This window comes from Arachis ipaensis, chromosome B10 (genome assembly GCF_000816755.2).
Source record: "Arachis ipaensis cultivar K30076 chromosome B10, Araip1.1, whole genome shotgun sequence".
Classification (NCBI taxonomy): Eukaryota; Viridiplantae; Streptophyta; class Magnoliopsida; order Fabales; family Fabaceae; genus Arachis; species Arachis ipaensis.
Window position 1 is genome coordinate 10272384 of NC_029794.2, and position 13383 is coordinate 10285766.

The following is a 13383-nucleotide window of genomic DNA, read 5'->3' on the forward strand; positions in this document are numbered from 1 at the left end:
CATTTATACTACTATATATAGACACAAAAATTAGAGCTCCCTCATCGAATCAAATTACATAATAGGATTCTTTTTCAGTTGTTTTTTCTTTTTGGCTCTCTGCCAAAAACAAACAACTGCATTCAAAGAAGGGGGGGCTTCCTCCTCCTCCTCCTTCTCCTTCATCACCCATCACGGGTTGCTACAAAACAATGTGTTCTTAACACACCTTTAAACCTTTCCAAGTTCCATTTTTTATTACTTTTTATAGATACCAAACACACAAAAACATAACCCTTTTGCCAGTTCTCTTCTTTTCTTAGAAATAACTAACTTGTTCCGTTTTGTGTTTTGAGTTTTTCATATGGGGTGCAACAACGAAAGCAGAGTACCGAAGGTCTCTGTTTTTCTCTGCATCTCATTGTGCTATGCAATTGTTTTGCTGAGTTCTGACAGAGTGGAAGGGCAAACAACATCTGCAGTTTTTGCATGCGATGTTTCTAAGGACCCTTCTTTGTCTGGTTATGGATTCTGCAACAAGTCGTTGTCGGTGGAAGAGAGAGTAAGCGACCTTGTGAAGAGGCTCACACTGCAAGAGAAGATCGGGAACCTGGTGAATTCTGCTGTTGCCGTTAGCAGGCTTGGGATTCCCAAGTATGAATGGTGGTCTGAGGCTCTTCATGGCGTCTCCGACGTCGGCCCCGGCACACGTTTTTCCACTCTTGTTCCGGCAGCCACCAGTTTTCCCATGCCTATTCTCACAGCAGCTTCTTTCAACACTTCACTCTTTCAAGCCATTGGAAAAGTTAGTCACTTTTCTCTTTTCTTCTTCTTCTTCTTCTTCTCTTTTCTCAGTTTTTGGATAATGTTTGATTATAAAAAAAATTATTCAAGTTTTCAGTAAATCTAATGCATTTGATAATTTGAAATTTTACTATTAACGAATTTTATTTATGTTTTCTTAATTTTTTTTTCTGACAAAGACTTAAAATGCAGTAAGTTTTTGTCAATGGAGTTGGTAGAGGTAGTTCTATTCTGAAAATCTCAGAATGTGTGCTGAGATTTTCAATGAGGAATTTATTATACATTTCTGTTACAGCCATAATCATAATGCAGTTCATTACTTGATTCAACGGTTTAGATAGAGGTGAACACCGAAAAAAGAAAAGAGAGTTCTTATTAAATTAGTGTTCTAAGTATGAAGATTTTGAAAAGCTGGGGGAAAGGGATTGACTTTAGAGATTTATTTTTGCTTTTATTTTTTTTTTTAACATAAAGGTAAAAATGTCTGATTGGTCAGTACAATAATTAAATGGAACAAAACTTTAGGTGAGTTGCGGGTGTGAACTGCCACAATTTTGAAGTAGACTTCAGAGGGTTTCCAACTTGCAAGTTGAAGCCAGAGTGAATAATATAGTTGTTGTTGTTGACTTGTTGATGTTGATTGATTACCAATTACATAATTTAAGAATTGGGTCAATTGACCACTAACTCAATTCTATTTTTCTCATAATAGATTTATGAAGGAAAACACCAACTTTGCTTTTAACTTATAAAAAATCCAAAACAAGGAGTTCATGATATTTTGCTGCAAAATGGCCAACTTTTGTGGTGTTTCATATTTCTTTTGTGGTCATTTTAGGTGGTTTCAACAGAAGCAAGGGCAATGTACAATGTGGGGTTGGCTGGATTAACATATTGGTCACCAAACATTAACATTTTCAGGGATCCGAGGTGGGGACGTGGACAAGAGACGCCAGGGGAGGACCCTTTGTTGAGTAGCAAATACGCCGTAGGATACGTTAAAGGTCTGCAACAAACTGATGATGGTGACCCCAACAAGCTCAAGGTTGCTGCTTGTTGCAAGCACTACACAGCCTATGATTTGGATAACTGGAAAGGCATTCAGCGTTACACTTTTAATGCTGTGGTAATTAATCTATGCATTTGCCTGACATTTTCAAGTAGAAAGGTAGCTTGATTTGGATGTAGAGAGTCATTTTCTTACCCTTTATTGAATTGTCAATTTCTTTTAGGTGACCCAACAAGATTTGGATGACACATTTCAACCTCCATTTAAGAGTTGTGTAATTGATGGGAATGTGGCTAGTGTCATGTGTTCCTACAATCAGGTTAATGGAAAACCAACATGTGCTGATCCAGACCTACTTAAAGGGATCATCCGTGGCCAATGGAAATTAAATGGGTAACTTCAAATTCTACTATGGATCTATGATCATTTTTAATTTTACATCTTTGTTGTCCATGTTGTTCACAATCTAATGTGAACATGTGTGGTTATTCTTATTCAGATATATAGTTTCTGATTGTGATTCAGTAGAAGTGCTTTATAAAGATCAGCACTACACTAGAACTCCTGAAGAAGCTGCGGCCGAAACCATTCTAGCAGGTAACAAACTATAATATGATTACATATTAATTGGATATTTCTGAATTACCAATAGATTATGGTTTGTTACTTTCACAGGATTGGATTTGGACTGTGGAAATTATCTTGGCCAATACACAGAAGGGGCTATCAAGCAAGGGCTCTTGAATGAATCAGCAATTGACAACGCTGTCACCAACAATTTCGCCATGTTGATGCGCCTTGGTTTCTTTGATGGTGATCCAAGCAAGCAACCTTATGGAAGCCTTGGTCCAACGGATGTCTGTACATCACAGAACCAGGAGCTAGCTCGCGAAGCTGCAAGGCAAGGGATTGTGTTGCTTAAAAATAGTCCAGGAGGGCTGCCTCTCGACGCCAAAGCCATTAAATCATTGGCAGTTATAGGGCCAAATGCTAATGCTACTAGGGTCATGATTGGAAACTATCAAGGTATCAAAACTTCCCAACTTATGCATATAATTTGGTAAACTTATCTAATTTGCTGCAAATTTTGCAGGCATCCCTTGCAACTATATATCACCCTTGCAAGGCCTAACAGCTTTGGTTCCTATAACCTATGCTCCGGGTTGTCCTGATGTGGCATGTTCAAATGCTGATCTAGATGATGCCACACAAATTGCAGCCTCTGCAGATGCAACTGTCATTGTAGTTGGTGCAAGTCTAGCCATAGAAGCAGAAAGTCTTGATAGAGTTAACATTCTTCTTCCAGGGCAGCAACAACTTCTAGTGAGTGCAGTTGCTAATGTATCCAAGGGACCTGTGATTCTTGCCATAATGTCTGGAGGGGGAATGGACGTGTCGTTTGCGAAATCAAATGATAAAATTGCCAGCATCTTGTGGGTTGGCTATCCCGGCGAAGCTGGTGGAGCAGCCATTGCTGATGTGATTTTTGGTTTTCATAATCCAAGTAGGCCACTTACACTCATCCCTTAGGGTGCATTTGATTTACGTTTTCATTTCCTATTTTCATTTTCAGTGTTTTCTGTTTTTTGGATTTTATAAAAGAAAAAGTAAAAACAGTGAAAACTCTGTTTTCTGTTTTCACCTCCTGTTTTCACTTTTTCCTTCACAAAATCTAGAAAACAGAAAATACTGAAAATGAAAATGCAAACCAAATGCACCCCCTTATATTGCAAAATTTCCATTTCGACAATAACACAAATTTGAGTCATGGATGATTTTCCTGGATGCAGGTGGAAGACTCCCAATGACGTGGTATCCTCAATCATATGTAGATAAGGTACCAATGACCAACATGAACATGAGAGCAGATCCTGCAACGGGTTACCCCGGTCGAACATATAGATTTTACAAAGGGGAAACTGTTTTCGCATTTGGAGATGGACTTAGCTTCTCAAGTATAGAGCATAGAATAGTGAAGGCGCCGCAGTTGGTTTCATTTCCATTAGCAGAAGATCATGTGTGTCGTTCCTTGGAATGCAAGTCTCTTGAAGTTGCTGATGAGCATTGTCAAAACTTGGCCTTTGATATTCACATTGGAGTCAAGAACATGGGGAAACTGAGTAGTAGCCATACAGTGTTATTGTTCCTTACACCACCTAATGTGCACAATGCACCTCAGAAACACTTGTTGAATTTTGAGAAAGTACACTTGCCAGGGAAATCAGAAGCACTGGTAAGGTTCATGGTAGATGTTTGCAAGGATTTAAGCGTTGTTGATGAACTTGGCATTAGGAAAGTACCCTTAGGACAACATCTGCTTCATGTGGGAAATTTGAAGCATCAATTGAGTGTGAGGATTTGAAACAAGTCATCAAATCCTTTGCACTGATTTTTTCTTTCTTAAATTTTTTTTTTTCCTTTTTCATTGTTTGGTTTCCTTTGAAAAGAAGTTTTCTCAATAGGAGACCAGTTTGAGGTAACTGAAACAAATTTTACTGATTTGTACTATGTATTCACATCAAAATATTCAAGCTTTTTACTATTTATTCATAACAATTACATTAGCATTTCAACTCCAGTTAGTGGTTGGGAAATAACCAAACACTTTCATGCATGCTTACTAATTCACTCATATGTTACTTCTAGTTTCATAGCCATGCCATGCATGAGGACGAGGAACCCAACACATTGGCAGGACTAAGCACTAACCAAAATACATTGTTGCACATTTTATTCATTTCAAAAAGCAAACATCACAGTAGAAACAAATGTGAAGAAGAAAATGAGACTAATGGAGCTTCAATGGGAAGGTTTTCTGTACTTTTGAAGAACTGCAATGAAATCTTCAATGTAGTGATCATGAATCTCCTTGGAGCTGAAAATTTTCCCCATCTCTTTAGCATTCTCCCTGAAACTCTTCCCTTCCTCATCCACTATTGCCAATTTCAATGTCTTGGCCACTGACTCCCTTGTGAATGAACCGTCTTGCTCGTTTCTAGGCACCTCGATCGCCACCTTCTTTTCCACTAGCGCTCTTGAGAACAGAGCTTGGTCTAGCAAATATGGCAGAGTCACAAGAACATGCCCATAATGAAGCTTCTCAATCACAGAACCCGAACCACAGTGACTCATGCATCCACCAATTGCTCCATGAGCCAAGATCTTAAGCTGAGGAGCCCATGTTTTCCAAACAACACCACGATCCTTGGTTCTGTCCTCAAAACCTTTGGGCAACTCAAGTGAACCTTCTTTGAGGTTCTTGAGAGCCCAAAAGAATGGCAAACCAGAAAGCTCAATGCCATAAGCCAGCTCAGTGAGATCCTCCTGGCTCAGCTTCAACTCGCTACCAAATCCAATGTAAACAACAGATGATGATCTTTGAGAATCTAACCATTCCTTGATTTGCACCCAGTCAGGATTGTTTTCTTCCTCCTCTTGGTCTGTTATCTGCATGGAGGGAGGGAGCAATCCAACCGGAACCACAGGAACATTGTACTTATCAGCAATATAGTCCAACCACTCTCCTTCAAGCTCTCTTGATGTTCTGAGGAGGAACAAGTCGCAACTGGAATAAGCTTTGTGGAGATCAAACTTGTCAATTTCCCCTGTCTTTTCATCCCTGGCAGACATAACGGCTCTTATGATCTCAAACATCTTGAAATGCATGGTTGTTTTGAAAGGAAGCCATGTTGGAGGGCTACACATGCTTTCAAGAGACTTATTCGAATCCTGCACATGCTTTGGAGGATCAAAGAAACCTTTGTTCCAAGCTGGAGTGATGTTGTAATGAGCACATGGAATGTTAAGTCTTGTGGCGATCGCCGGCAGCCACCCGGCGGCGAAGTCATACAAAATCCAATCAGGCTTTGAACGTTTGAGCAAGTCTTCAACAGGCTCTTGGAGGCCTACATAGGCTTGCTTGAGTTTGGATACCATGTTGCTGGGAATGTCCATGGTGCTCTCTGCACCTTCTGGAAGATTCTCTACTTGTGGTAGTGGAAGTTTGACAAGCTTGATCAATGGTTGTAAGGTCTTAGGTGGTTTTGGCATGCGATCAATGTTTTTTGGGCTGTTAATGAAGGTTACATAGTGACCCTTTTGAGCAAGAATCTTAGCCAACTCGAAATATGGGTATATGTGTCCCATGGCAAGCCATGGAAGCATGGCAACGTGAAGAGGCCTATCGCTTTTGCCATTGCCATTGCATGGAATTGGTGCACTTGAATCCATATTTGTGTGTGTGTGTTCTTTTCTGTTTTTGGTATCATATAAGTTTTAGGTGGGGTTTAAGAAAGGTTCCATGCGGCCAAGTTTAATAAAAAAAAATTATCCATGTGTTCCTCGCAACACATGCGGTCAGCAAATATTCTTTCATTAATAAACCTACAAATAATTTACAAAAATGTTAAGTGCTTATTTATGTAATTTAACTTCATTTTTTCGCCTCGGGTATTAAAAATGTTAAATGAAGATTAAAATTAGCTACTAAAATTAACTATCGATATATTTGTGTATAAATATGTGTAGTTTAAATATTTTTAATGTGTATCACTATTTTGTATTTTAATATTATATTAATGTTTGATTTTAATATATATTTAATATATGTATATTCTATACTGATAGTTAATTTTAGCTGCTGATTTAAGTGTAAATGGAATAATTATAAGAAGTGATGCATGTTGTGTTACAGAGTTATTTTCTTTTTGGCCTTTAACAAAGTCCCAAAACGACATGCCACGAGATCCACGTTGCTAATATACTATTATGATCTCTACTCAAATTTATGGCGAAAGTCACTTATAATTCATTAGTCTATTAAAATCTAGAGGAGTATCATGGCAGTAACTTTTGTGTTTTATAATTACTAATTGGCCATTAATAGTATTTTTAATGGTGTGAGATTATATTTAATGGTGTGAATTTATTTTTTTTTTTTATGATTAAGTACTAACTATAAAACACAAAAATTGTTGGCACTAGACTTTCTTTAAATTCTATTCAATTTTCATCATATACAATAGAAATAGATGTGATATACTCCATTTTAATATTGAGGGAGTGATTTGCACGAAATATATACCATATCATATTATATCATCTTGTTATACATGTTGCAGTTTCTTACTTTTGTTAATGTCGTTATGACTTATGAGATTCATTGAAACCTTTAACAATCTAGTGAGCACTTGACCAAATTTAAAGAAATTTTCTGGAATCTTTTAAGAGTAATGTTATATATCTTTTTTTTATGAACCAAGTTAAATAATAATACTTAAAATAATACTAACATTTTTGTTATATTAGAACAATTTGGTTGGAGTTAGTTAACAAAAAGACTTAAGATAGATAGCATTATTCATCTTTTAAGGGGGTGACTGTTTTCATCTTTTCCTTTCAAAACTATGCATAAATAACAAGCAACTCCATAATTTCAACATTTTTATTTCAGAACAAAAACCAGGTGAAATTGAACAGAAGGGAAAAGACCTATTCCAGCTCAACTACACATGTTTTCTAGATCTCTCTATACAAACTTGTGATTGTGAAGGGAAGCAATGAAGTCTACAATATACTGGTTATTAAGGTCTTTATTACTGAACTTGTTGCCCATATCTTTAGCATTCTTCCTGTAAGAACTTCCTTCTTCATCCACCATAGCTAATCTCAATGCCTTGGCCACTGAGCTCCTTGCAAAGGACCCATCTTCCTCCTTCCTTGGTATCTCAATCCCCACTTTCTTCTCTTCCATCACTCTTGCATACAACCCTTGGTCTAGCAAGAATGGCAACATAACAAGAACATGTCCAAAATAAAGATTCTCTATCATTGAACCAGAACCACAGTGAGTCAAGCAACCCCCAACGGATCCATGGGCTAAGATTCTAGCCTGTGGTGCCCAAGTTTTCCAAACAATGCCGCGATCTTTGGTCCTATCTTCGAACCCATCCGGTAACTCAACAAGGCCCTTCTGAAGGTTCCTCAGAACCCAAAAGAAAGGCAAACCAGAATCCTCAATGCCAAGAGCCAATTCATGGAGATTTTCTTGGCTTAGCTTCACCTCACTCCCAAAAGCAATGTACACCACTGATGACCCTTTTTGTGTATCCAACCATGCCTTGATTTGAATCCAATCAGGGCTATCAATGTTAGTATTATCTTCTTTAGCATCGGATGCTTGCGGCGGAAGCAACCCCACAGGAACAACAGGCTTCTTGTAAAACTGAGCAAGATAATCCAACCACTCAGGTTCAAGATCTCTTGAGCTCCTTATCACAAACATGTCACAGGCAGAATTGGCTCTGTTGAGATCGAAAACAGGAGAAGCTCCCGTTTCGTTAACAGTGACATGTTCCATCAATTTCTTGACCTCATGAGGCCTTAAACCAATCTTGGTGGGAAAAGGGACCCATTTGGGAGGGCCATAGTAGTCTTCAGGCTTTGTTCTTGTTGCAGCATCAACATCACCACCCAATTGCTCCATTGGGGTGTCAAAGAAGCAAATGGTCCAGGCAGGGCAAGGACTGAAATATGCACAGGGAATCTGAAGATTCCTACATATCTGTGGTAACCAACTAGCTGCAAAATCATAGAAAACCCAATCAGGGCTTTGGGCCTTGATTACCTGGGAAACTGAATCTTGGAGGGAATCAAAGGCCGTCTTGAGGTAATAGAGCTTGTTGGAGGGAATGTCCATGGTGGATTCCGCATCTTGATTGAGGTGGTTGGTGTCAATGAAGGGTGACAATGGAAGCTTGGTGAATTTGAGGAATGGGGAGAGGTGTTGTGGGAGTTTGGGGAGGCGATCTATGATTGATGGTGTGGATATGAGAGTTGAGAAGTGACCGTACTGTGCCAGAATCTTAGCGATCTCGAAACATGGATAAACGTGTCCCATGGCTAGCCATGGGAACATTGCAACGTGAAGTGGTTTCGCCATGCTTTTGTTTAGATCTGATGACTTCTCCATCTCTGTTTCAAGGAACCTTAACTACTCTTGGCTTCCCCTCGTGCTGCATGTGCAAACATAAACCTATTATAAAATATAAACTACCAATTGTTTTTTTATTTATTATAAATAAAAAAGAAACTATGTTTTTCCTTGTTATAAAATATTAAATCCATTAAGAATTAAACTTCATTGACCATTTTCTCCAAATTGAGAAAGGAGGATCCATCAGTGTTTGCAGCTCTTGTCTTTAACTGCTTACCCTTTTGACCCTCCAATAACTCCTTCGCAAGCATCTCCACTTCATCCCTTTTCACATCATCACTATTCATCAACATTCCAAATCCCCACACATCACAAACATATGAGAGGCACCCCATTGATTATGCTCTCAAGAGTGGAATTCCAACCACAGTGAGTAAGAAACCCTGCCACTGCATGGTGCTTCAGAACTTGCTCCTGTGGACACCAACTCACAATTAACCCTCTCTCTTTGGTTTCTGATACAAAATCTTGTGGCACAACGGAGGCCTCATCTTCAACCAAATCAGGCCTAATAACCCATAAGGACTTTTTCTTGCTATTTGCTAGTCCCCATGCCAATTGTTCAGGTTTCATTACAATGACACTAACAAAATTCACATACAGAATTGAATTTTGTTCCTGTGAATCTAACCATTTAAGGCACTCAGACTCTTCTTTCCACAGATTACACTTGATTGACTCAAATTTGGTCTCTGAAGTAGTTTGATGATGATCAAGGAGCAACTCCATTGGTCCAATGGTGTAGAGCTTTGGAAACATTGTGGAGAGTGCAATCAGCACATCAGTCTCCAGGCATCAAATGTTGGTAGGAGAATAGCTGAAGCTCTTGAAGCTGCTTCGATTTGTTCCACCACAGATTCCAAAAGCTTGTCATTTGGATCTGTGGTGTGATAGATTCCAGGAAGGTCCCTTAGAGATAAGTTCTTCATGCCAAGGATCCAGTCTATGATGGTTTCTAAGTGCCCATTTGTTAGATACTTTGCATCTACAAATAAATCAAATACTAATTAGAGTAAATAAAGTACTAACCGATAATCTATGTAATCTTATAACAACTTTATAAGATTACAAATATATTTATGTACCTTTAAGTGGTGTTAGGCCTCTTTGCATGAGATTCTTGCATTGTGTAAAGCACATGAAAGCACATGCACTATGAGTCCAAAAGAGTACATTAGGCAAACCAAATTTCTGAGAAGCTTTAAGAGGTGAAGGTCATGACACCATCCGAGATTATGCAAGTCACTGGAGGAGAATCAGAAGCAGCATTGAGTTTTGAGATAAGGTTGGAGAATGGAACGAAGCAGTTCTTGCTGGTAGAGTCACAAAGTGCAGGGATGCTTTGAGGGAGGAGGTAGGCCATCTGGGATGGTCTCAAAATTGAAGCTTGGAATGGCATTGAGAATTGGAGCCTCTGGATTTGAGGAGGCGCAAGTGGTTGAACTCTGTTGACAAAGGTTATGTGGAAGCCTTTGGTGTGAAGGAAATTTGTTGGGCCAACCGTAGAGAGCTCTCGACCACCGGGAGGTTTCGGAGAGGAATCAAGCGAGAACATAAGATGAGATAACACCACATCCAACTCAAAATCTTAAGGTAGTAAATTAATAGGTCTCTCATCTTATAAACAACTCACTCTTCCTTGCTTTCTTTGACGTGGGACTAACTTCAACACTCTTCACACTTGCAACACTAACAGAATTGCACTGATTATTAAAGGCAAGAGATTAAGGATGGAAAACAACACAACATAAATAGAAAGGTTAAAGTTTCAAGTCACCTTCATTATGAATTTGAGTGTGTCGGTGGATTGTCACCTTTCTGCTGGAAACATTTGAGCCACATATGCTATATCTATGTGCATTGATCTTTGGTAAAATGTGTTTCTTACAAGTAATAGCAGAACAGAAGGCTTTAATTTTCATATATTTTTCGCCTTTCAGGTCAAACCATTAATCTTGGTTGATAATGTAACAAAAATGATGTGAGCAAGAAGGCTATTAAAGTCAACATAACGAAAATAATGTAACAAAAGATTTTACGATATCAAAATTGAACTTCAGTCTCGTTCTTAAATTTCGCACAGCTTTATCAATTTGACATTTTGTTTATAGGACATATCGGTTTTCCTATCCTCATTTTTGCACTTTGAATAAGTGTAATGAAGGGATGATTTGAGAAAAAGAAGGTGAGACCCACATCTTTGTTCATAAATTGTCCAAAAGATTGAAATAGTGAAAACATCTTGCTCTTAATTCATTCAATTCCAAATAAGTGTCCAATTTTAATTATACACATAAACCCAAATCAGTCCCTGACAATTACCTCGAAAGACAACGAGGCCCTGACAAAAAAAAATTTCAATTCGACCCCTGACAAAAAAAAAACCCAACCCGGCCCCTGACAATTACCTCGAAAGGACAACGAGGCCCCTGTGCCAAAACAAAATTAATGTTATTTTTTTTTGGCACAGGGGCTAATCAGTCCCAAAAAAATTATCAGGGATCGGATTGGGTATTTTTTTTTTTGGGTCTCATTGTCCTTTCGAGATAATTGTCAGGGCCGAATGAGGTATTCACTCTTTAATTTATAGAACTTATTAGGCGAGATCTAATTAACAAGTGGGTGTTAAGACTTAAGCGCATAGAACACGAGTTAAACTGGGGATAAAAAAGGAAATAAGATACAACATTTGAAGAAAGAAAAAAATGTAGCCGTTGAATTGGGCAACGGCTCTATTGTTTCCTTATTAAACTATCCGTTACACTTTTGAACTCATAAAACACCCTTCACTTCTTCTTCTTCTTCAACAAACACACAGACATAACTTACCTTGCTACATTTCGTGCTTGAAATCTTAGGTATGTTTGTTTCAACTCACAATTTTGCCAACCTAACATCTAAATTGTTGCAGAGAGTTCTGATTGGTGTTTCTGTTGTTGCAGGGAATCGAAAATGAACGATCTAATGACCAAGTCATTCACGAGCTACGTGGATCTGAAGAAAGCGGCAATGAAAGACGAATTGGACTTGGAAGCAGGGCAGGGAGTGGAGCTGAGCTCTTCCACCACTCACATGGACACGGACATGGGCCTGTTCTTGGAGGAAGCCGAGAAGGTGAAGACCGAGATGGCGAGCCTCCGCGAGATACTCGAGAGGCTCCAACAGGCCAACGAAGAGGGCAAATCACTCCACAAGCCCGACGCTCTCAAATCTCTAAGGACAAGAATCAATTCCGACATTGTCACGCTTCTCAAGAAGGCCCGGGCCATTCGAGCCCATCTGGAAGACATGGACAAAGCCAACTCCGCAAACAGGAGGCTCTCGGGACTCAAGGACGGGACCACAACCGCCATCTACCGCACTCGGATCGCGGTGACGAACGGGCTCCGGAAGAAGCTGAAGGAGCTGATGATGGAGTTCCAGGGGCTGAGGCAGAGGATGATGACAGAGTACAAGGAGACTGTTGGAAGAAGGTACTTCACGGTGACGGGTGAGTACCCGGACGAAGAGGTGATCGAGAAGATAATTTCGAATGGCGAAGAAGAGGAGTTCTTGGGGAAGGCGATTGGGGAGCATGGGAGGGGGAAAGTGATGGAAACGGTGGTTGAGATTCAGGACAGGCACGATGCGGCGAAAGAGATCGAGAAGAGCTTGCTTGAGTTGCATCAGGTTTTCTTGGACATGGCGGTTATGGTGGAGGCTCAAGGGGAGAAGATGGATGACATTGAGCACCACGTGATCCATGCTTCTCACTACGTTAAGGATGCTAACAAAGAACTTGTGAGCGCTAACAAGTACCAGAGGAACAGTAGGAAGTGGCTCTGCATTGGGATCATCATTCTTCTCATCCTCATCCTTGTTATTGTCATTCCCATCGCCACCAGTTTCAGTAGCTCTTGAAGGGATCCACATTTCTCATGACTCTTGGTTTCTAGTTGCTGCAGAGTTGTACCCTACGACTCTCCTCCTTGTTTTCTGCCATTTGTTCAAGAGTTAAATTAGTCATGTATTGTGCTCATATTAAATTGTTGAATGCTACCAACTATGTTCTTAGATTCTTAAATTGTTACTACTTTGCTGGTCTTTTAGATTCTTAAGCTGATATTGTTTTTGTCCTAATTCAAAGAATTCTTTGGGACAAGATACAGAAATTGAGCTGAAAAAAGAGTACACAAACATTTCCAACTGATATGCAAATTTTTGGTAAGTTTTGGGGGAGAAGAATTCATAGATAGATACGTATAGAAAATTACTGTGTCTTCTAAAGTAGGCCTTGTGTCTGTTCTGGTGCATATTCAAAATAGTGTGAATTGAAAGGCTTGCCTTGCCTATTGAAACAATGTTAGATCAGCTTAAATTGCCATACTTGGATTTATTATTATGCCTGTGAATTTTGAGAGGCTTAGCTTGCACACATATAAAAATATCTCTCCCTACAACAAATACCAGCGATTGTAATTGCAAATAATGTTGCAAGTATAATAATAATTTCGTGTAAAGTACCAAAAACCTAGTGACATATTGCCTTCATCATTATCTTCATTCACAGGCAACTTCTTGTTTATTTGTTTGACCAAATTTGTCTTGGAAAAAGATA

The 13383-nt window shown here is 39.2% G+C and overlaps 4 protein-coding genes and 1 pseudogene across 5 annotated transcripts; 2 read left to right on the forward strand and 3 right to left on the reverse strand.

Annotated features, from left to right (window-relative positions):
• Positions 40-4331, forward strand: LOC107622297 (beta-xylosidase/alpha-L-arabinofuranosidase 1). Its single transcript, XM_016324160.2, has 7 exons — positions 40-784; positions 1622-1909; positions 2016-2185; positions 2292-2389; positions 2468-2818; positions 2886-3296; positions 3583-4331. The coding sequence occupies exons 1-7, from the start codon at positions 344-346 to the stop codon at positions 4152-4154; spliced, it is 2331 nt and encodes a 776-aa protein (XP_016179646.1). The 5' UTR covers positions 40-343; the 3' UTR covers positions 4155-4331.
• LOC107622299 (soyasaponin III rhamnosyltransferase) lies at positions 4317-6078 on the reverse strand. The gene has a single exon (XM_016324162.2). It carries the CDS (start codon positions 6020-6022, stop codon positions 4592-4594), a length of 1431 nt encoding a protein of 476 aa, XP_016179648.1. The 5' UTR covers positions 6023-6078; the 3' UTR covers positions 4317-4591.
• Positions 7207-8918, reverse strand: LOC107622298 (soyasaponin III rhamnosyltransferase-like). The gene has a single exon (XM_016324161.2). It carries the CDS (start codon positions 8760-8762, stop codon positions 7320-7322), a length of 1443 nt encoding a protein of 480 aa, XP_016179647.1. The 5' UTR covers positions 8763-8918; the 3' UTR covers positions 7207-7319.
• Positions 8666-10555, reverse strand: LOC107622300 (annotated as a pseudogene).
• LOC107622302 (syntaxin-related protein KNOLLE) lies at positions 11491-13131 on the forward strand. Of its 2 annotated transcripts, XR_002356546.1 has the most exons (3): positions 11491-11644; positions 11729-12921; positions 12974-13131. XR_002356546.1 is itself a non-coding variant. In XM_016324163.2 (2 exons), the coding sequence occupies exon 2, from the start codon at positions 11739-11741 to the stop codon at positions 12684-12686; it is 948 nt and encodes a 315-aa protein (XP_016179649.1). In that variant the 5' UTR covers positions 11491-11644; positions 11729-11738; the 3' UTR covers positions 12687-13131. The 2 variants fall into 2 exon arrangements, 1 of the variants encoding a protein (XP_016179649.1); XM_016324163.2 differs by having other exon boundaries at positions 11729-13131.